Source organism: Hyperoodon ampullatus (genome assembly GCF_949752795.1).
Source record: "Hyperoodon ampullatus genome assembly, chromosome: 4".
Classification (NCBI taxonomy): Eukaryota; Metazoa; Chordata; class Mammalia; order Artiodactyla; family Ziphiidae; genus Hyperoodon; species Hyperoodon ampullatus.
In genome coordinates this window covers 15533556-15556963 of record NC_136917.1, presented here as the reverse complement: position 1 = coordinate 15556963, position 23408 = coordinate 15533556, and the positions used below count along the sequence as shown (strand labels likewise).

The 23408-nt window shown below is 52.4% G+C and overlaps 2 protein-coding genes across 2 annotated transcripts in view; both read right to left on the bottom strand.

Annotated features, from left to right (window-relative positions):
• Nucleotides 1-2585: 2585 nt before the first annotated feature.
• On the bottom strand, nt 2586-4886 carry TLX3 (T cell leukemia homeobox 3; the record flags this gene model as incomplete). Its single annotated transcript, XM_079701849.1, has 3 exons — nt 2586-2796; nt 3726-3969; nt 4325-4886. The coding sequence occupies 3 exons, from the start codon at nt 4884-4886 to the stop codon at nt 2586-2588; spliced, it is 1017 nt and encodes a 338-aa protein (XP_079557975.1).
• Nucleotides 4887-15494: 10608 nt separating this feature from the next.
• The window catches only part of RANBP17 (RAN binding protein 17), a gene marked incomplete at both ends in the record, with an annotated part of 307000 nt that continues 299086 nt past the window's right edge, over nt 15495-23408 (bottom strand). The window contains 3 exons of the mRNA XM_079703069.1: nt 15495-15591; nt 17616-17743; nt 19636-19734. Of these exons, the coding sequence (XP_079559195.1) occupies nt 15495-15591; nt 17616-17743; nt 19636-19734 (324 nt within the window). The remainder of the gene's footprint in view (nt 15592-17615; nt 17744-19635; nt 19735-23408) is intronic.

The window sequence follows — 23408 nt, the reverse complement described above, 5'->3', positions numbered from 1 at the left end:
GCTGGGCAAGGCTTCGCTGGGACAAAGCGCTCTCCTGAGTCCGCGGAGTCACTGGTTGGGGAAAAACTGCCCTCTTCCCCCTAGGGCCGCAGCGGCACTGGGTCACTGTCCCCGGTCCTGCCTGAAAGCCCACCCCGGCGGGCCTCTCGTTCAGAGACCTTTTGCGCAAAGTCAGGCACCGGAGAGGGAAAAAGATGTGTGTGCGTTCCCCCAAAAGGCCCGAGAATCGAGGGTCCCTCTGGTAGAATAACAAACATAACTTAGAAAAAAACAAAACCCACTAAGCCCTGTTATGGAGGAATAGAATAAAAGCGAGGGAAAATAGAAAGTGATGCCAGTGCCCGAGGTGGGGGGGGGGCTGCTTGTTCAGCAAAGGCAAAGACGGTCGCTCTAGTTTTTAGATATTCAAGTCCCCAGCCGAAGGGCCAACCTTTCCCATCCTGATGACGGCGTTTACTACGATTTTTTTTTTTTAAGCGGAGAAAATAGAAGCATTTCAGGAAAACACCCAAGGAAGAGACCCGAAGCTCTGAGTCACCCTAGTTCTTATCTGGGGTGTCTGGGAGTCCCCAGGGCTTGGAGGTGGGGATGAGGGCAGAAATGCTTCAGCTCCAGCTCTTTCTTAGACTCCCTCCCCTTCCTAGAGGCCTACAGTGCAGACAATTCCGCTGCCCGCCTGCAACGAAGACGCCCAATATACCCGAGCCTGCAGGATGCCGCGAGGCCCCGAGGGAGGCAGGGCGATGAGGCTGGCGGGGCTGCTACAGGGCCTCTGGAATCGCACCCAGAAGGGTTTAGCCTTAAGGAGAACCGGGGAGCCCAGCCTGGAGGAGGGAAGGAGAGAGACAGAGACCGGGACAGAGAGAGGTAGAGGCAAAGAGATTTTGGAAGATAAGAAGGGGAAAACGAGGACAAAAAGAGAGGAGGGAAGTAAGGAGAGAGGACGCAAGAGTCGGAAATGGGAGAAAGGACAGGACAAAGAAAGATGAAAAACTGAAAGCAATAGAGAACGAACTATACAGAGGAACATAAAACTGTAAAGAAAAGTTAAAAAGATATAGTAACAGAGACCAAGAGTAACAAATAGAGGAGGAAACAGAATATTGTGGAGAAAGAAATGGAGAGGCCATTAAATAAGAAAAGTTTTTAAAAGACTGAAAGGGAGAATGATAAAAGGAAAAAAAATCAACGAGCAAGATGAAATGTTCACGGACGCTGCGAGTGTGTGTTTGTCGTTGTCATACGGGGCCACCTGCTCCAGATCTCGTGATCCCTAAACTTCTAGCTTTTGAGCCGAGGTAAAGCGGGTGGACTGGGCCACGCCGCTTTCACACCTGGGCTTGGGGTACTGGGTGTTCCGGGTGCCCCGCCCCCTCCTGTCTAGTGACGCCACCACGGCTGCAGTGAAGTCACGTGACATCACGCTCCACCGGCGGTCCCACGCAACCCAGAAGGGCGAGGGTGTCCCGGGGTTGAGCGCTACACTTGCTCCCCAGACGCCGAGCGTTTGGAGAGCCAGGAAGCGCGCCTGCTCTGCGCGCACAGGCCGCGCGCAGTGCGCCCAGGTCCTCTCAAGCCGGTCGGAGGGGCCCGCCCAGGGCCTCTCTAGAGAAAGAGAGAGGACAGTGGGTTGTGGGTTGTGGGAGGGAGGGGACGTGGGCTTCGCGTCCCAGGAAGTTCGAGGTCACCGTGCCTCCCACCCCTTAGGTGGGTTTGACTTGGGACGGCCTAAGTACCCGTCCAGGCGGGGTCTTTCACTCCCCAACTCTGCCTGGCGCTGCTCTGCGACCTCTGAGCCTAGAGTGCCCTTCCCACGTCCACCCCATCCCGCGCGCACCCGGACTGCGGGCGGCCGGCACGCACTGACCTGCACCGCGGATCCTCCGCGGGGCCCCGAGCCGGGGTTCGAGGTGAGGCGAATACCGACGAGGCTCGGAGAAGTGGACGCTCGCCCGCACACCGCCGCTCGGCCCCTACCGCCGCAGGGGGTGGGGCGCAGGGTCGGGGGTCGCCGAGCATTATTGGAACGAAAACGAAATAAAAGCGGCGTTAAGTGAAATAGCTAACTTTTTTATTAAATAAAACGACTTAAATAAACGGAACGGAAAAAGAGAAGGGTGGACCCAGCCTCAACGCAGGGTGCCCCAGCCCCTGGCGCTTCCCCCAGTCGCCTGATCGGCCGCCCCTCCTCGAGTGGCCCCCGCGGGGGAAGCAGGTGGCCGGTTTCTAAAGAAAAAAGCCAAAACTTTTATTATTTACACGTTTGGGCAAAAGTACAAAGTATAATACAGGCGCCCGGCCCGGGGACTGCGGGCGAGGGGCGGAGAAACGTAAGGCGCTTTCTTTGTCAGGCCCGGGCCTGGGGCGGGACTGGGCGCGGGGCGGGGGCTCGGATTGTGCAGTCGCGCGGAGCCCGGGCCCAGCCCCCCTCCGCAGGCGGCGGGGATGCGGCCGCGCCCCGGGGCCTACTTGAGCTTGGCTGGCCCTTCCCGTCTCGGCCTCGATTCTCCCCCAGACCGGCTGGGGGGCCGGGGCGCCCCGCCGGGTCGGGGCGGCGATACTTGGTGACGGTGCGCGCTGGCGGCTCACACCAGAGAGGTGACGGCGGGGACCTTGGAGCTATCCTCCTCCCAGGGCTGCAGATTCTGCAGAGCAAAGAGCGAAGAGTTGTGCAGACAGAGCGGGTCGGGCTGGATAGAGTCGTTGAGGCTCTTTTGGAAGGCGTCGTGTTGCAGCTGCAGCATGAGCCGACTCGCCTGCTGCCGCTCCGCCTCCCGCTCCTCCGCCGTCTGCCGCCTGCACCGGGGGAGGGAGAGGGACAGCACCGTCAGGCACTCGGCACCGCGGGGCCGCCGGCGGGGCCCCCACCCGCCCGGGAGCCAAGGCCAGCCGGGAGCCTCGAGGCGCAGAGTCAGTCTGCTTCCCCGCCGGCGTTGTGCGCCGGGGACCCGCGGGTCCGGGGAGTGGGTTGAGATCGTTTGTTTTTGTTGTGCGCGGGAGATCGCCGGGAGGAAACTCCGCCCGCCGCCCACTTGCACACCCGGGTACTGTGGCTTTGCCAACAACAAAGATTGTTTCTTTGCGGGGTAACGAGGGCAGGGTGTGTGTGTAACTGACTAGGCCCTACAGGCAGCCGGGTCACTGGGGTCCGCGGGTGGGCGGGCCGGCTCTGCACCTCGCGGTGTCCCCGGGTCCGGTCAGCCTCATCCGGTTCTCCCAGGCTCTGTCTCAAACCCCTTTTGCAGGACGCGATCGCTTCGCCGTTCACGGGTTGGATCGAAAGAGCGATCGGATAAAAACAGGGCTGGAGTCGGGATGGGGAGCTAGAGCGGGAAGCCGGAGTCCCGCGCGGATTGTCGGGAATCGGGAGGGCAGGGGGCAAGCGGGAGGGTTTAGCGGAGCGCGAGAGGCCCGGGATGGGGTGGGGTGTTGGTGGGGGGGCAGGTGAGAGGAAACCGAGCGAGCGCAGGAGACCGAATAAAACACCGAGAGAGTTGGAGAGGCTCAAGAAAGCGACACAGGGATGGGAATGGAGGAGAATTCCAGACGCGGGTGAGGACAGGCGCGCGGGAGGGCGAGCTGGGAGATAAAACCTGGGAAGGAGGGGGGAGGTGGCAGCCCTAGGAGGGCGAGTAGGGGGTAGCGCAGGGTGGGGAGAACGCGAGGCTCCGGCACGGGGCGGGCGAAGGGCCGGTGCAAGGTGGGCCGGGCCGGGCTTCTCTCACCGCCACTTGGTCCTCCGGTTTTGGAACCAGGTCTTGACCTGCGCATCCGTCATTTTGAGGGACTTAGCGAGCGCCGCCCTCTCGGCCGAGGCCAGATACTTCTGGCGGTGGAAGCGCTTTTCCAGCTCGCAGATCTGCACCCGAGAAAAGGACGTGCGCGGCTTCTTACGCTTGGGCGGCGTCCTGTTCTGGTAAGGGTGGCCGATGCGCCGGGTCACGGTGAAGGGCGTGAGCGCCGCCGCCGCTGCGGAGACACACGAGCCCCCCTGAAGCCCGGCCCAGCTCGACTGCCGTTCAGGCACCATGCGGACCCGGTGCCGCCCCGTGGGGCGCAGAGTACTACGCTATTTCGTTGGTCCCGAGGGTCCCCAGCGGCACCAAGCCGGTTGGGAGATGCCCCCCTCTTTCCCCGGGCACAGGCTTATTTCCCCCAAACTCTCTGATTTTTCTCCCCTCTATGGTTGCCCGGGGCCCTGGGCGCTGAGGCCTCCACCGCACTTGGGCCTCCGGAACCGTTTCCCCGAGTGAGGCACGTAGGGCGCGGCGCCTCTGGCCCCGGGAGGGCCGAGGCCCGGCGCCTTTTTGGACACCCAGCTCACCTGTGAAACGGTCTTTTACGAAGCGGCGGCTGCTCTCCATCCAGGGGAAATTGAGGCCGCCCAGGCTGGAGACCGTGGGCACGGAGGGCATGGCAGGCAGCGCGCTAGGCAGAGGCGGCGGCACGGCCCCGGGAAGCGGCCTGTGCGCTGGCACTCGTATCACGCCGGCGGGCGCCAGGCTCAGGTTGACACTGTAAGATCCCGCGTCCTCGAAGGGCGCGCCGAGGCCGGCAAAGGAGGTGGGCAGAGACGGGTATGTGGCGCCCGGACGGCCCCCGGGGGGCCCTCCCAGGTAGTTGGCGCCGTCGGGGCCCCGCGGGGCTGGTGCGCTGTCCTGGTCCGGGCTGTTGAGGATCTGGTCGATGCCGAAGCTGATGGGCTCGTGCGGGTGCGGGGTCTGCGCGCTGGCGGGCGCCTCCATCCTGGGCGGGCGGAAGGGCTGGGCTGGGCTGGGCGGGGAGGCGACTGGGTCCCCGTTACGGCGCTGCCATGGAGCGCCCGGCGCCTCTCGTCGCACTGAAACTTTGCCAAGAGTGCGCGGGCCCGACAGGCTCTGTGTCATCTTTCTTGAACCGAACCTGGAGTTTCCGCTGCTAATTCCTCTCCCGCCGCAGCCATTGGCTGCGATCAACAAGCCTCTCTCCTCCCATTGGCTCCTGGCTTTCAATAAAGGCCTAATTCATGGAAATAGGAGCTTAGGGACTGTTCCAAGGTGACATCATTTTAACAAACGAACAATAGGTCAAATTTATTAGCCGGGATAATGGGCGGCGGATATTAGCGCCCGAACCACAGCCTCCCAAACCCGAAATCTAACGAAGCTGCAATTAGGAGACGTTCCCCGCTCCTCCCGGCTGGGGCAGCTTCCCGGCCGCCGCGCGGGGAGGGCAGGGCGCTCTGCTGGTGAAATTGTCATTTGCTGAGGGGGGTTTCGTTTTCTTCCAATTTTTTTTTTTCATCCGAGGAAAACCCAAACAATATGAATCCTTTCTATTACAATGGAGTTGCAACTCCGGAACGACCCTGCGGAATCCGCGGCAGCGTCCTGGACACCCCACCGCCTCGGGAGCAACGAATGGGGCGCACCGTGGGGCGCAAGCTGTGCGCTGCCTGCGCGCGGGGTGAGGACAGCACCGGAGCATGCCCCGCGCTCCCGAGGACACCGACCCGCGTGGGGAGAATTCGCCCCCGCCCGGGCTTCGGCCGCGGCGTCATGGCCACTTTAGAGACGCTCCCTGGCACTCACCCGGCAAGCGGACCGAGGCGAGACTCTCAGGTGCCCACGCGTGCCAGGCCCGGCTGAACGGGACCCGGGATCGCCCGGTGGGGAGCGAGATCCGGTCCCTCGAAATTCGTTGCAGGATGGACGGGACTGTGGACCCGCGGGGAGACCTGCCAGAGGCGCGGCTGGTGTCTGAGACCTGGGGTTACCGAGGGGCAAGGGCGGGGGAGGGTCATATTTAGAGCAAATAGCGGGATTTCTTTGGGTAACCCTGGGCGCTGAGACCACTCCTTGCTTTGCCCGCGCCCTCAGAGGCTGTGCAGGCGAGCCAAGGGGCACCGGTGACAGGACGGCGTGCAGGGCAGTCAACTCCCCTTGCCCCCACCCCCCAGTCTCAGCTGTCTCCCCAGGGGAGGTTTACAGAATCGTTTTCTACCTGCTAATTCTAAAATCGTTAGGTGCAAACCGACCACTGACCCCTTGGCAGGGCCTCCCTTGCGCTCCCCGTCTTGCCGACGTGGTGAGAGCCGGGATGCTCCATTGGCCGGAAGGGTGTTTGTATTTGGGCCAGGTCACCTCCTAGCTGAGTGACCTTGAGCAAGGGATTCATAGCTTTAGGCTTTGGTTTCCTCGTTTATACAACGGAATGCGTGAATTGCGAGATGGTCGCGAGCAGCGAGTGAGATGTGGAGATTGCACGGGGGTTAGGGCCTGGCAGGGAGTTGGCAACAGGAAGCTGCGGCTACCCTCCCCCCCCACCCCCAGCGTGACAGTCGATGTGTTATTCTTAAGATTCCTGTTTATTTGTTTGCGGTTTTATTTTATTTGCGGAGGCTCAGTATCTTGGAGAGAGAGGTGTATTTGTCTACCGTGGGGTCAGTCTCAGGGGGCCAGGAAGGGCAGGGGGCGGCAGAATTACTAGATTCTTCCTAGTAATCTGCCCCCAACAAGGAGAGGCCTCAGGACTTACAATCTTAAGGCCTGGAAGCCTGAGTCAACACCCCCTCTGTGACCTTGGGCAAGTCTCTGGCCCTGGCAGAACCTCAGTGTTGGGTGGGGAGAATGAGGCGTCTGGGCAGAGAGGGGTGAGGAGAGCAGGGCTCCTGGGGCCTGGGCAAGGCCTCCTCCACTGCCCTCTGCAGACCAGGACCTTCAGATGGAGTCTCGCCGTTGCTCTGGGCTGGGGGCCTCCTGCTTCTAACTCAGGCTCTGCCACTGGGGGGCCTGGGGGTGGTGGGGTCCCTCTTGCATCTCCTGGAGCCTCGTTTTCCTTATTTGTAAAACAGAAAGGGCAATAGCTACCCCCAGGGTGGCTGTGAGAAGTAAATGAGAGAAGGTCTGTGGAATTGCCCGGGAGACACTCTGGCGGTTATGTAATAATAACTTTAATGGCAACAGTAGAGCAACTGTGAGTTGAGAACTTAGCATGTGCCAGGCAAGGGCTGGGGAACTTATTTATTCCTCACGACAACCCTGTGTGGAAAGGGCTGCTCTCAACCCCATCTTGTACCTGATGAGGGGACTGAGGCTCAGAATTCGGAGACTCACGCCGACTCAGAGGCCGGTGAAGGCTCTCCACCAGCAGCTCCACTTCCTTCCTGGCTTCCAGAGCCCTGGATCCCAGGCCTGTCTTTGCCGCTTCCTGGCTCTGTTACATTGAATAGCAAGGTCCACGCTGCACAGGTAGGTCGGCGGGCACAGAGATAGGGAGAAGATGCGGGTGGTGTGGCCAACATTGCACCCAGGGCATGGTGAGTGGCCCAGTGCTGAAGATTTGGATTCCTACCTCTGTTTATCAGCTGTGGGCTAGGGAATTCTCTTTGTGCCTCAGTTTCCCCATCCGGTAAAGCACCAGTACCAACGTCGTGGGATTGAATGAGCTCATTCAAGTAAGCATTCGGCACAGCGCCTGGGGTAGGGAAGGGCTCCACCTCACTGTGCCCCGCTGCCTGGGACCCTGGGCTTCTCAGGCATCCAGCAGTAGGCGCTTTGGGCCATTGGGCACAAACCCCACTTCTTTCCCAACCCAGACAGAACAGAGCTGTTAGGCAGCTCAGGAAAAGGAGTAAATGGCGCGGGTAGCAGTTCCTGGGACAGGGTTTTCAATGTGTGTTCCGATGAGCAGCATCAGCATCACCTGGGAATTTGTTAGGAATGCGCATTCTTGGACCCTAGCCCAGACCTACTGAATCAGAAACCCTGGGGTTGGGTTCAGCACTCTGTGTTTAACAAGCCCCCCAGGTGATTGAGACGCCTGCTCAAATTCAGAAGCCGGTGCCTGGAATATTGCCCATTTCATCCAAGTTTTCAAATTCATTGTTGTGACATTGTGGGAAGATTCTCTCCTATTTTGAAACTCCCATGTTGAATCTGTGTTGACGTCCTCTGCATTTCGTTCTCACTGTTACTCAGTTGTGCCTTTTGATCGTATTTGCCAAAGGTTTGTCTATTTTACTGGTCTTAAAGAAAAGACGTTTATTTCATTATCCTCTTTTAAAATATCATCTCCTTCAGGAATGGTTTGTTTTATTTTTATTCATTAATTTCTTCTTTGTTGAGGTGAAATTTTAGTTCCTTTTGGTCAATCTTCCTTGTTTTTTATTAAATACATTTAAGGCCAGACATTCTCCTCTGAGCACTGTTTTGGCCAAATATTGTTTGATATGTATTTAGTGTTCCTGAAATTGTAATTTTTTGCTGTCCATTCTTACCTGCTATCAACTGAACAATGACAGAGATGGAGATACACACACACATACACACACACACACACACACACAGATGAGAAAAACTCTAAGAACTGGGAGCTGGTGGCCCAGACTCATGAGGCCAGAAGGACTTCCAGGATGCAGTGCATCCTCTCCTCCTCCCAAAGGAGAAGATGGGAGAAGGGATAGCACTGCTGGAGGTCTTGCTGGGTGTCATATAGGAGACAGAGGGGGGCTTTAGGGATGAGAGTCAGGATGTCGGCATTTCCAGTTGTCCACATGCAGGAGAACCCAGTTCAGGCTCACTCTACCACCGACTTCCTGTGTAAACTGGGACTCAATTTCCCTGTCTGTAAAATGGGGTAGGGTTTGAATCAGGGCTCTTAAACATATTTGGGTCAGCCACCGAATTTGCAAGGTAGATGAAAATATTATGGACCACTTCCATAGACAAAGACACAAACACATCAATTTGGCACACACACCATGTCCCAGGTTGCTTACCTGCCCACCCTCCATCCTTAGTTCACACCCCTTAGTTTGGAGTCTCTAGGGGCCCTTCTATTTCTCATGATGGAAGGCTCTAAAGACACCTGCCCAAACTTATTCACTCATCCATTCATTTATTCAAGTATTTACTGAGCACATACTCCAATTTTCTGGACCATGTCCCAACTTTGGGCCTCCATTTCCCCATCTGATAATGGGAGTAATACAGTCTGAGCTCTTCATCGCTGCCTCCCCCGATGGGGAGGACTAGAGGGTGTGCGGTGGGGAAGGGCTGGAGCTGGGATTGGAACCCAGGACTGCCTTGACTCCAAAGCCCGTGCTTTTCCCTTTACCTCATACCCCCATTTTTGCCCTGGGAGCAGGTAGTAAGGATTCAAAGTCATAGGAAATCAGTGGGTGGTCTAGGGGAAGGAGCCCAGGAGCGGCGTGAGGGCGGCCGCAGTGGGCTCACTTCTGTCTCCCCCATTGTTCCAGGCGTGCCTCCAGGGCAGAACCGTGTTGGTGGCATTCAAGTTCATGTCCTGGGGCTGGCCCAGGGCCCACTGGATGGTCATTAAGAGTTTGCGGTATTAAACGGAATAGCACACAGCAAGGTCAGACGAGGGATAGGGAAGAGGGGGTCAGCAGTGTGTCCAGTAATTCGCGTGTACTCAGTTCAGCACTCGCCTCCCCCAGCTCCGCCCACGGCTGGTGTCTTTCCACCTTTTAAGGCCCAGGCCACCTCTTGCCTCTCTGCCCATCCCCTAAAGCAGCCCTCCTCTCCCCCAGCCACTGTCTATCCCTGTTTAGTTTCATCATTGCCTCGTTGCCTTTGGAACCCATCTTATTTTCCCTGCTCACCAGCTCTCTGAAGGCAGAGACTTTGCCTCGTTCACTGCTTTATCTGTGGTAGGTGAATGAATGAGTGAACGGATGATCTCCAGGATTCTTGTGCTGAGTCAGACCCAGGCCCTGGCCTTGAGGATGGTCCAGCCTGGCAGGGAGGCTGGCAGCAGCCTGAGGGAGCTGCCAAAGGGCTGGGGGTTAGGAGGGAGGGTGTGAGACAGGAAGGGGAGGGGAGGGGAGATTCCTTCCCCCGTAGGGCTGGTGACACATGCGCCTGCAGGTAGCAGGGCTTGCTGGGAGCACGCAGGCTCAGGGGTCGGGGGCAGGCACAGGCCGTGGCCTTCTGAGGTGCCTCCACACCCGATCTCATGCCCTTGTTTGCTCCCACCCCATCAGCCATTTTCCCCATTTTGTGTTTTACAACTTTCCTTTCTTCCGGACAGATTTCTCTACTAAATTTGACTTCGTTTCAACACTTTTGTTGGGCAAATTACATTAAGATGGATGTTGCAGGTACCCTTATGGTTTATTTATCTTGATACTGTTTGTATCTCATGCTTATAAATAACTTATGTTATAGCTTTTGTTTGTGGAAATGTAACTTACATATTTTATTACGCTTTCGGTAAACCTCAAAAAGAATCTTGTCAAGGAAGCACTCTTATCAGCAATCCAACCTATGGGATGTCAAAACCCACACTAACATTATTTTTTAATAGGCCAAGGAGGCAGGTTACTCTTGCTGTAGTTTGAAAGGTTTGCTGTCATTGTAAACTTACACCTCAATAAAACATTAAAAAGTCTCAAGAATGATTTTATAAAGTTCAGGGAGGAGGCTGAATCAGTGGCAGGAGCCACAGACACAGCCCACAAGGGGCCCCGTGGGACTGGCCTTTCTTGGGGAGTGACCAGCCTCATCTGGGGGTCCCAGTGGGTCCATATGCACCTCCCCACCCAACTGTCTCCAAGGCCCAGTGGTGAAGTACCTAGCTTAAGGGATGTTAGTGGAAAAGAAACATGAGTTTGGGAGTCAGGCTGACCTGACTTTGAATCCTGGCTCGTCCACTTTTTAGCTGTGTGGCTCGGGTCAGTCTTTTAGTCTCCGTTTTTCCATCTCTAAAATGAGGATAATATCAATACTTACTTGACTTTCTTAATGGTAAGCATTACATTTAAATGAGATCATGATTTGCAGTGCTTCGTGGCTGCTCATTAAATGATAGTGGTTCCAGTTGTTTAATGTTCATCTTGGGACTTTCACTGTCTCCCCCCCGTACTCTGCCCCGCCCTGCTCTTCAGGCGCTCTTTGCCTCCTTGCCATAAGGTGCTGGGTTCTCTCAAATGCTGCCTCGCCTACACTGCTGGACTGGCCTCCATCTAGGCAAGGCTCCCGTATGCCAGCTCTTCCACCTTCCCCAGTTTCTCTCACCAAACCTACCCTGTTCTTTGTTCTCACGCTCAGCTCTGTTGGTAGTTAACTCAGTCACTGAGCTCAGCTCACAGCCAGTGCCAGGTCAGTTGCGCCTGTCGATAGGGGCTTCCGGTACCATAACCCAAATGCACTTCTAGGTTGGCAGGGCCAGTGGAAGGGAGGCCAGGGGCCAACAGGGCTTTTCTGGTTGCTCCGATCATCACACGGTGCAGCACCCCCATCCCCTGTTCTAGAGAAGCCTGATTGGAAAGCACAGAAAACATAGAAACATCTAGAACACAAGCAGGATACAGCTCTCAGGGGTCAGGTTCTTAAGTCAGTGGAGAAGGCAAAAGTCGTGCGGTCATAATACCTTCAAACTGTTTCTTGCTTGACTGTCAGCTGAAGCTGTTGGCTTGACCTAGAGCCCCGCACAGCGTGGACGAGACCCGTTTGCCTGCTAGAAGCTCATCAGAAGGGCGAGGTGCGCCGGCAGCGGCCCACGCATTCCTCTCCTCCTCACTCTGGGCCAGATGCTGTGGGTAGGTGGTAGACCCCGAGGAACTGCCAGGATCATTTATTTTTTCCTGTTGCCGAGTGCAAGTCACATTCACCTGCGATCTGATTGTAGCATGTAACACAGGGGTCCCCAACCCCCAGGCCGCGGACCAGTACCGGTCCGGCCCACAGCCTGTTAGGAACCGGGCCGCACAGCAGGAGGTGAGCGGCGGGGGGAGCGAGCGAAGCTTCCTCTGTCGCCCCCTATCGCTCGTGTTACCGCCTGAAACATCCCCCCACGCACCCCCTGCAACCCCCGACGGTGGAAAAACTATGTCTTCCACGAAACCGGGCCCTGGTGCCAAAAAGGCTGGGGACTGCTGCTGGAATATTACTCAGCCACAAAAAGAAACGAAACTGAGCTATTTGTAATGAGGTGGATGGACCTAGAGTCTGTCATACAGAGTGAAGTAAGTCAGAAAGAGAAAGACAAATACCGTATGCTAACACATGTATATGGAATCTAAAAAAAAATGTCATGAAGAACCTAGGGGTAAAACGGGAATAAAGACACAGACCTACTTGAGAATGGACTTGAGGATATGGGGAGGGGGAAGGGTAAGCTGTGACAAAGGGAAAGAGCGGCATGGACATATATACACTACCAAACGTAAGGTAGATAGATAGTGGGAAGCAGCCGCAGAGCACAGGGAGATCAGCTCGGTGCTTTGTGACCGCCTGGAGGGGTGGGATGGGGAGGGTGGGAGGGAGGGAGATGCATGAGGGAGGGGATGTGGGAACAGATGTATATGTATGACTGATTCACTTTGTTATAAAGCAGAAACTAATAAAAAAAATAAAAAAATAAAAAAACAGATCCAACTAGCTCTCTTTTGTGCAGGCTCCGCAAGATTGGGTGTGCCCTTGAGTGCTTGCTTTACTCTTGGGATAGGATGACCCTGCAGAGAACTCCCACGGGGGACTCCAGCTTTCCCCCGGAGCCCCCGCAATCCCTCACCAAGGCCGACTCTGGCAAGGCTGGCCTAAGCGGGTGGGGCGCAGTTCCAAACCAGGACCCACTGGGTCAGGGGGGGAGTGTGCAGCCTGCTGTGCTCTGCAAACACCCCAGCTTCCCCACCCCCCCTCAGAAAGCGCACAGCATGGAACTTAGCTCTCCAAGGAGAATCAGGATTCCTTTCCAGGTCTCAGGGGAGAAACCTGTATCCACACTCAACCTCTCCAGCAAAGGCCAGGTAAGAGTCGTGGCAGGTGGCTTTGAACATGGCTCCCAAAGACCCCTGCCTCCTGCCTTTGTATAACCCCTCCCCTTGGGTGTGGGCTGGTCCAGTGATTTACTTCCAATGAAGAGAATACAGGAAAAATGATGCGTGGCCCCTCTGCGATTAGGTTATGAGAGGCTGTGACTTCCAGACTGCTGTGCTTCTCTCTCTCTCGCTCTGGTAAAGCAAGATGCCAAGCTGAGAGCCGCCCTGTGCACAGGCCACTTGGCAAGGAGCTGAGGCTTGGTCCACCAACCCGCGAGGAGCCGACTCCTGCCAATAGCCACGAGGGGGTTGGAAGCAGATCCTTTCCCGGCAAGCCTGGTGATGATCAGGGCCCTGGCCCACAACGCTGGCTGCAGCCTGGGAGACCCTGAGGCAGGGCACTCACAGGAACTGTGAGATGAGCAGTGTTGCTCTAAGCCACTACATGTTGGGGTCATTTGTTACACAGCAACCGAGTTCTGAAAAACACATGGTAATGGATGTAAACATTAACTGGTTTCAACTCACCATTCTCAAATACAGGTCTCGGAAAGGCCAGGAATTCCTTTGAGGTGACACAGACCTGGGGTCAAATCCTGCCTGTGTGACCAGTGTAAGCTGTGTACCACCTTTGCGCCTCAGCTTCCTCATCTGAAAAGTGGGAGTAGTGCTGTCCACCTTCACAGGGCGGTTGTGAGGACTAAGTGAGAGGTCAGATGGGGAGGGCACGGCAGACGTTCCATCGCTTTGCTGAGTCTGTTCCCTGCTGCGTGCGCTGCCTCTCCGTGTGCTCGGCACACCCGGCGCCATGAGCAGGCCCTGCTGAAGTGGGGCTGGGGCAGGCCTGACAAGTTCTCCTCCCCAGCAGCTCTCCACGGCCAAGACAGAGCCTTTCCTGGCTGGGGAGAAAACACCAGGCGACTCTGGCGATGTGGTCAAGAAAAGCAAGTACACATGGTGATTTTCTTGTGAGCATTTTAATGCAAATAATACAGTGCTTTTAGGTCTTGGACCTTTTTATTATTTATTTTGGCCACGCCACGTGGCTTGCAGGATCTTAGTTCCCCGACCAGGGGTTGAAGCCAGGCTGTGGCAGTGAAAGCCCGGAATCCTAACCACTAGGCCACCAGGGAACTCCCAGGTCTTGGACCTTTTTCAAAAAAAACCCAAAAACCAAAAACAAACAAACCAAAAAACAGTGTCAGAAGGGGATAGGTCTTCTATGAAGGATTTTTTGGGGATGAGTAGTGTACAGTAATAAGCCCATGAGAAAGAGGAAATTCTCAAGTCAGACTTCTCTAAACAGTTGAGGTTTTATGAAGTTCAGAATTTGCCTTCTTGTGGAAAATTATTTATCCCACTGCTAATGAAACATAGTGTAAGTCCGAGGCTTTATTCTCCATTAGATACCAGAAGTAACCCTACCTAGAACACACTTTTCCCTGATTTCCTGGGTTCACACATGGAAGACAAACATTTTGAGATAAACTTGGGTGACTTTGCTTTTCTGTGACAAGCCTGTTGTAAAACTCAGCTATCAAGAAAGTTTTCAAGAAATACTAGTCTGAGAAATGAGATTTTAACAGGAGCTTGTAGATTTACTTCTTCTTCAACAGTAAGACCAACCTTTCATGTCTTATCAGAAATAAAGGGAACAATATTTACTACAAGCCTGAGCCATGAAGACGGAGCAGTGAGATACCAAAGCCATCTGACAGTGGCCATCTCAAATTAATAGCCTAGTTCCAGTCCCTCACAAACTGTAAAGGCTTCCTCCTTGTCCTGGGTTTGGGATGAGCTGCAGTCCCCACAGTAGTAAGAGTGTTTGTGGAAGGATGAAAACCAGCTGATCCTCATCCTCTGAAAATCTATACTTTAGCACCTAGAACTGTTTTGGGTGGCCCAAGAAGGCAGAGCTGCTTTGAATCTGTATTTTGACTGGACACCCTCGGCTTCTCTTAAAAATTAATTGGAGGCCGGCCTGGGTGCTGGTAGCACCCAGAGCTACTTGCTGGGGCTACCTACGCCTTCTGAAGAAATATCTCTGCAGGCAGTAATTGCACAGCTTAATTCTTCTAGACTAAACCACTTCAGATTTATGCCAGTGAAGAGCAAACGTTGTTTCTAAGTCATTTAATTGTGTTACTGTCTCTCAACTTTATCAGGCGCTGCTGAGGCAGAGAGAGAGGGCTGTGTGCAGTCCTGTGGGATGCTCTGGAGAGCTCCCAGGCTCGTTCTAAATGCCCATAGCTCAGAGTCCCCAGTGCTGCTTTTTCCAGACTCATAACAAACTACTAATTTAACAGGTTCAAATGGTATATTTGTCTCAATCCGGGATCTATGTTGAAGGCTGCATCTCTCACAAATTCACAACCTTGACTGCAGAACCATTAACTAGTACACACTTAGGCGTAAACCTGGTTTATTATATTCTTTGGTTAAATATTGTCTCTACACCCTTTCAGAGCATTATAAGAACAAAGATAAATGATATTTTATAGAAAGACTGAAAACACATCTTTTGCTTTTTCAGTGCAAAGACTGAATTTACATTGTGCGCTATTATAAATTCTTATAATTAGGCCAGGCTTATAAAAAGGTAGGACTTTTGTTGTTGTTGTTTGTTTGTTTTGAAAAATAGATTCCCCTGGGCTAGCCAACATCACTGTCCTGGGATCCAGACCCACAAGTCTCTTGATAAAAGCTGCTCGGCACACGGTCAGAAGTCGGGTCAGCTCATCATGTCCAGACTGCACGGTTCGGTGCTGCCATCACTGCGCAGGGCCTCCGTCACATCTCTTCTGAAGACCGAGAGGTTCTGGGTGAACCTGTGGAAAGAGTAAGAAAGGGCTGAGGGCAGTGGCAAGGCTGAGGCTGCGTGAAGCTCTGGTGGCGGAGTCCGGGACCCTGGAGACGGCCTAGGTGCTGGCTGAGCTCCTTCCTCCCATTTCATCGACCACTGCTGCTCTGCCAGCAGCATGCCCTCCTCCTTCCCCTCCCGGAAAACAAGGGTTACCAGCAAATACACCCTGACCATTTCGAGGGGTGCATTCTGTGGTTATACTATTTAAAAGTTATTTTTAAAAGTCAAATTACATTATAGATGGTAAGGAATACAAAGAAAAGAACAAAAGCTTATGTGCCTGGCACTGGTTGAGTTTACATATAAATCCATTTAATCATCACAAGTCTTCTCCAAAGTAGGTGTCAGTATCCTCATTTGCAGATAAGGAAACCAAACTAAGTGCTTCAAAAAGAGGGGGCACTGGGTAAGACTTCCTGGGTTCAAATCCTGGCTCCATCACTTCTAAGCTGGGTGATCTCTTGTCTTGGTGTCCCACACGAGTAGCTAGCTTACGGGATTGTGGGAAGTGAGAATTTACTGAGTCAAGTGAGACGATGCCTGTAAGTGCTCAACATCCTGCCTGGCACATGGAAAACACACAGTCCTTGCTAGCTGGTACTCTCACTAAACGAGGAGCTTGTCTGACACCGTTTCACAGAGCGGCTCAGGAGGCAGTACTCAAATTCCCAAGCCTCAGGTGAAGCAATTTCCCCCCGAGGCATGTAGGGAAGGGTCCCGTCTTCCTTCACGAAGTCTCTTCTCCTGCTAGCCCTAGAGGCTGCCCCTTTTTGCCTGATAGAGGATCTTGGCTCAGAACAAGCAGTCAAGGGAACATGTCCGCAGAGCCCATCCGACTTGGCCTTGTATGACCAGAGCCCAGGTTTTGGCTTGTGGCTGTCGGGATGATTAATAATATGCATTTCAAATGGCACAGTGTTTGAATGCTACCACTTCTATTAAAGGATGAGACAAGTATTTTTTTTTTTTATGAAAACATTTTCTCTCTCCATCCTTCATTATGTCTGTCTCTTCCACTAGAAGCTCCGTGAGGGCAAAAACCTGGAACAATTAGTTCCTCAGTGGTATCCCCAGTGCCCGGCACATAGCAGATTCTTAACAAAATTTTATGAACTAAATGAATGAATGAATGAATGAATGAATGAATTCAGGCATAGGTGATAAGTTTGGGTTCCTCATCAAGATCTCACTGGCAACTTACCTGTCTCTGTTCTTGCAAAACCAACCACTTGTAAAGGTCAGAGGAAGGAACTACCTACTGTGCATCCTAAGTCCTGGGTACCATGTTTACTATATTCTGTCATTTAAAGGTCACAATCAATTACCATCATCTCTGTTTTACTGGTGAGAAGACTGAGGATCAGAGAACTTGACTGCCTTACTCACTGCCACACAGCCTATACAGGGCAGGGATAAAATTTAAATTGGAGTCTGTCTGACCTCAAAGCCTATGCCTGTTCAAATGCCAGGAGGCCTTTCTTTGTCCTTCATAGCAGATCTAAACTTTCCTTCTTTTAACCTTTTCAATTAGTTATTTTTTTTTCTCTCTCTCTCGTGTTGGATTATAAACTGCTTAAGGGCAAAGGCTGCATTTTATTCATCTCTGCATCCTCTATAGCAGGGGTCCCCAACCCCTGGGCCGCGGGCAACTGAAGCTTCGTCTGCCGATTCCCATCGCTCATCCCCATGATCCCCGTTGCTCGCATTACCGCCTGAACCACCCCCCCCGCCCCGCCCCCCCGGAAAAACTGTCTTCCACGAAACTGGTCCCTGGTGCCAAAAAGGTTGGGGACCGCTGCTCTACAGTGCCTAGTGTGATGCTTGGAAGAAAGCAACTACCCAGTCATATTTACTGGATGGAACTAAATTGAGTCTAGGATTACAAGGTGTAATAGAAAAGCCACATCAGTATGTGTGCGCTGTGTTAATAAGCGCAATCCCGGAACGTCCACCTACCCCAGAGATGCTAAACTATGGGGCGCTGCTTACCTGTCTCTGTTCTTGACAGACAGGTTCTGCTCCACTCCTTCCATGAGGTTCCTGAAGCACTGGGCAAGGACCTCCTGCCTGGGGAGAGGTTGGCTGTTTATCAGACTTGCCCTCAGTCCACTGAAATACTGTTGGGAGACAGAACAAGTGTCAGAACTCTGGCTCCAAACTGGGGCCTGAGCTGTAGGGGAGCGCTAGACCACCTCCAAAGTGCTCAGGGCTCCTCCCTCTCAAAGGGGCTTTGGTCCAGGTCCCCTCTGAACTTCAAGCCTTTAGAGGAAGCCAAAGCAACAGAGACATTCCTGAGTATAAACTGTAGTATCCCTTCTCATAAGAATCCCTTCCTATAGTTGCTTTGTTGTCACGGAACAATTTAGGCTGACGGGGTCCTCGCCTCCTCTGTGGGGGACCAAGCACATAAAGGTCTTCCTGAGTCTCATCAACAATAATCACAGAAAGGCTGAAAGAGGAAGGACCTCTTAGGCTGAGGGGAAGAAATGAACTAAAAATGCCCAAGGAGCACTTTGGGCGACCAAGTCCAGGGTCCCTCCTCAGGCCTCTTCGTCTTCGGTGGCTTCAGTGAACTACCCCTCAAACGACCCCAGGCTTTGTTCCAAGTCCTTGTCCTCCTGAGTTAGGATGGGTCTGTTCTACTGAGGCGGGGCACTACAGGGACTTGCTTAGTTCTGGGAGAGCTTTCTGGCACCAAGAAAAACACCTGTCACACCTGGTCACAAAGACCTGCACAGCCCTTTCTTCTCTGCTGATGTCTGTGGGCTTTTACACACACAAACTCTTATGCTAAAAGCAGCTCCTAATCATTGGAAACAGCCTAATTTCAGCACAAAGACAACATTTTGCCAGTCGTGTTTATCCTTCCAAGCCCAAACAGCATGGTATTTAATATCCATCATACATTAAAACAGCTCACATCAAAAACACACATAATTAATATGTAGTCAGACTAATACTTAAATACTATATATCAGAGGCATTACACTTAAACCACAATGTCTTCCTGAACAAGACTGGGAATGCACAAAACTACTTATTTTTCCCTTTTATAATGATGCAGTGACTCACACCAAATAGAAAATTATTAGTTTTTCATCCCAAACCATGAAATATTGCCTCCATCAGTAAAGTATAATATTGTGATGTCATAAGCTTTTTCTAAACACTGAATTTGCCCTTATTCCCTCTCAATCATTTTAAAAGAACTGCTCTCTTTTATAGAGCTTGGATTTAAATCACAATAACACTGAGGGAAGATGAATGACAGTGCTATTGAATGTGGCTAAAATTGGATACTTCAGCACAGGTGAATGATGAGACAGCTCTTCTCTTTTTGATATATTTTCTTCTTCTATTAGTTTCCTTCCAAGGCTGGGATTTCAGTTTGAATTTTAATGTATGCGGCTGCCTCTAATCTCACTGTCTTTTTCCCCAGTACTCTCTTATTGTATAGACAATTCATTCTCCTGAGCAGTAATGTACTGTTCCTACTGACTGCTGGGGAGACAGGGGTGGGTTCAAGGGGAACCTGGAGAACTTGGGAGGCAGCCCAGAGTGGTGCGTGCACTTAAGGACTGGAGACTCGTGCTCCGGATGAAGGGCACGGCCTCTGTGTTTGGCCCTGAGGGGCTACTGCTACCACTGAGGGCAGTGGGGATCCCACAGAGGAAAGGAGGCCTAGGAAGGGGCAAAAAGGGTTGTTGCCCACAATCTCCTGGAACACGGAAGTGAGTGAGGGTGAGCTGGAAGCACTGCTGAGCAAACCACCTGTCCAGTGCAGGGCTCCAGGTGCCAGAAAAGCTAGTGTGAGGCCTCTACTTAACTGAAGGAGATCTGAGGCCTCTGGGGAAGGGCCTTCTGGGGGAAGACGGCCTTGTCCCGCGTGCTCAAGGTCCCAGCTCAAGCTTGGTTGGCTTCCCTGTCTTTGTCACAGCTTGGCCTGGTGTACAGCTGCTCCCTCTTCCCAGTGGTCGCCCCCTGTGGACCTTCCTGCAACCGCACTCACCTTCTCGTTGAGCAGGATGAGCCCCAGGAGAGGCCTGGATACTGACCACTGGTTCCGACAGTCTTCAAAGACAATGGTATTCATGAGGACAGACATCATCTAGAAGACAGAGTCACATGAAGGCACTGATGCCCTGGCTCAGAGTTCCCCCCAAACCCAGGCCTTCTATGTGCTCACCTTCTATCCCCACATCTTGCCACCAGACATGAACGTGCTTCCTGGACAAACAAACAGCTTTGACTCTGGAAGCCTATGATGCTGCTGTAGGAACTCTTGGCAAAGACTCTCAGCTCCCTGAGGAAGAGTTCCCACCACCAAAACCTTTGGTGAGAACCTTCTGGGTGGGCAGGAGTCAGAGGCCACAGAGCCAAGAGGATCAGTCCCTGCCTCTCAACCCTGATGTGCTTTCCTCTATACTAGGTCACCAGGCAAAAGCCCAGCTCACCTTTCTTTCTGCCTCGCATTTCACCAAAGACGTCATGCTATGGAGGGGCAATATCTCTCCACGACTCCTCTCAGACAAGAGGGAGAAATGGGGCACGTGCCAGGTAATGCTGGAAGTCACGTTTCCTGCTGGCTCAGGCTGTTAAAGTCTTCTCATTCATTCGTCATACACTAATTTACTCACTTCACTCCTACGTTTCATACTCATCCATTTTCTTAGGTTCCAATTCTGCAAGACACCTGGGAGGCGGTAAGAGAACACAGGCATCTACCACAACCTCCATCCTTGAGAAGCTAAAAACTCCCTGGGGCAGACTACTCAGCACAGAGGTAACAGCCACTGGGCTGGGCTAAGTTGCTGTGGGCACGCAGTGGAAAGAGGGATGCTTCTGGGTCCCTGAGAATCAGGGACGGCTCCACAGAGAAGGTCACGTTTACGGAGTTCACCATAACTGTGTTCTAAGCAGAGACAGTGGCAAAAAAGGAGGTTGGGAAAGAACACAGTGGGTTCTACAGTGGTGAGGAATGCAGTGTGGCAGAAGAGAGGCGGGCCAGAAGCAAGACCCCAGTGTAGGCTGGAAGACTGCGATGAAGAATCTGGCAGTGGGAGCCAATGATGGGTTTGCAGCAAAAGAGAGACATGCTCAGATGTGTACTTAAGACAGCTCTCTCTGGGGACATTTGGAACGTGTACTGTGCAGGTGACAGTCAAGGAGGGAGACCAGAGATGAGGCTGCTGCAACAGTCCAGGCAAAGAGCAGTGAAGCCAGCTGTGGCCATCCATATGGAGCTGATGCTACAGTTTCTGCTTCTTGGACTCTACCTCCCATGTCTAGCCCTTCCTGTTTTCACCGCTTCAGAGCTCCTTTCCTGAAAGGAGGGCAGGGGAAAATGGCAATTATGTGGCAAAGTCTACTACACACACCACCCTGACTAGGCTTTGGTGACATTTGGCTTTGTCCTCTGGCATTTTTTAAAATTTTTATTTATTTATTTTTGGCTGCATTGGGGCCCCGTTGCTGAGTGTGGGCTCTCTCTAGCTGTGGCAAGCAGGGGCCACTCCTCGTTGTGGTGCGTGAGCTTCTCATTGCTGTGGCCTCTCCCACTGGAGAGCATGGGCTCTAGGCACGTGGGCTTCAGTAGTGGTGGTTTGTGGGCTCTAGAGTGCAGGCTCAGCAGCCGTGGCACACGGGCCCAGCTGCTCCGCGGCATGTGGGATCCTCCTGGACCAGGGCTCGAACCCATGTCCCCTGCACTGGCAGGCGGACTCCCAACCACTACGCCACCAGGGAAGCCCCTCCTCTGGCATTTTTGCAATCCAATTTACCCTGTGTTCTCAGGCAAGTCACTGAGCCTTTCTCTCTGTGTCTCAGTTTCATTAGCTATAAAGAGGGAAATGATAACCTGGTACAAGGAAGCTCAGAGAATCAAATGAGACGGTGGATATAAAAAGTGCTTCAAAAAGTGTTATAAACATTTAAGGTATATAAAAGCAACAGTAATACGCTTAAACATCTGCCATTTCACACATCATCATCATCCTAACAGTTAGGCTGGTTGCAAATGAAATCTGCCAATACACATTTACTGTATGTCCAGTGTCTCTGGGGAGAAACTAGGTCTTAAGCCTGGCATGTTGAACATCATTTGCAGATCACGTTTCCATGTACAATTTAACAAGCCACCCAAAGTCATAGAGCCACAAATTAAATTAGTCTGACAAGCAAAACTAACAGATCCACGGAGACAGCCTAAAATATTATGGGTTTCACAATCTGAAGGCAGAATGGATATTTTAATGGAAAAGATTAAAGTTAGAGGCACCAAAGTCCTCCACTAACTGACAAAGCATGCTGAAGTGATGTGCCAATTACTTTATACGGTTCTCTCGTGGATTCATTTGTCTGAATGCATGTATTTATGTCTGTAATAAGTAAGGGGATATTTGAATAAAATACTTTTCTAAAAATAAAGTTGGCTAAAATGGATGATTTTTTTTTTCTCTTTTACTCTTTGGGAAAAATGGAAATTCGTGAGCAAATCCGTTCAAAGGGTATTGACGTGGCAACTCATTTCCAGAGTTCTTATTTCTAATACTCCTAGAGGATATGGGGAAACAGTTCAATCAGTGTGGCAAGTCCCTTTGGAGAAAGTCCCCCCCATATGGAAGAATACTGGGTGAAATGCCTAAGTACAGAATCCTGTTGCAGGTAAAGTGAAATCTCTGGTGGTTACCGATGCGAACAAGTCAAGACTGAAAGGAGAGAGCCCTTGGCAACTCTGCAGTGGCCCACCCCAGCCTGCACTGAGTCACAAAGCGCCATCAGTGTTCAGCATAAGGAATGCTGCATGAGCGGGGCCCCTACTTCCCCAACCTCTGCTCACTTCCTGCACTGTTACAGGCATGGCTGGAATGGCCATTTCAAATTTGCCCAACCCAGGCTACAGTTTCCAGAGCCTATGTCCAAAAAACACGCACATTACCCACTGTATTATCCTAGGCAGTTATTCTGCCCAGCCAGGGAATGGACCACCTGGGAAGGGGAGGCTTAGTCCACTGAGGAAAACCAGACACCACACTGTCCCAGGTGGTGCTTCCTTGTTCTCCTTCCTCCTTCCCAAAGGGCTTTGGCATGAGTTTGTAGACAATTTCTCTCAGTGAAGCAAAACCAACATGGTTGGTTGGAGCCAGTCAGAACTAAGGCCAAATGTGGCCCTGCCACTTATGTACCCTGGGATGCTGGGCAACTTGTTTTACTACTCTGAGCCTTTATTTCTTTACATATAAAATGAAGGATTATGGCAACGACTTTGAAGGGCTGCTGTGAGGACTGACTTCTTCCCCAGGCACTCAGATCGTTACTAGCGTTCCTTTACTCCAACTATGGTTACCCTGCCTGATCTGGCCCAGTGGAATCTCTTGGCTCCAGGAAGCACCCCGTTTCATGTCTTGCTTATGGACAGATAAACGAGATTATATTCTCACTATCAGTTACCCTCATCGGGAGTTGCAATAAGCAAACAAACAAACAAGCAAAAAAACCCTAAAATAGAAAACAGTCCAAAAATCAGTCCTATTTGGTCTGGCACGTGTATTAGTATGGATTTTGAATGACAGTGTTTCTGTTGTTCTGAAATCTTGTAATCTTCTAAATAAAACATGAAGCTATGCTACAAATATCTGATCTGGAAAAATAAGACAAAGCAATGCTGTGCTACATGGATCTCTGTTCGCTCCTGGGCTCCTCTCCTATGTTTCTACCCTAAAATGGCATGTAAAGCACAAGCACCAAGCACAGTGGACCTTCCGACTCAAATGTGCCAGGTCA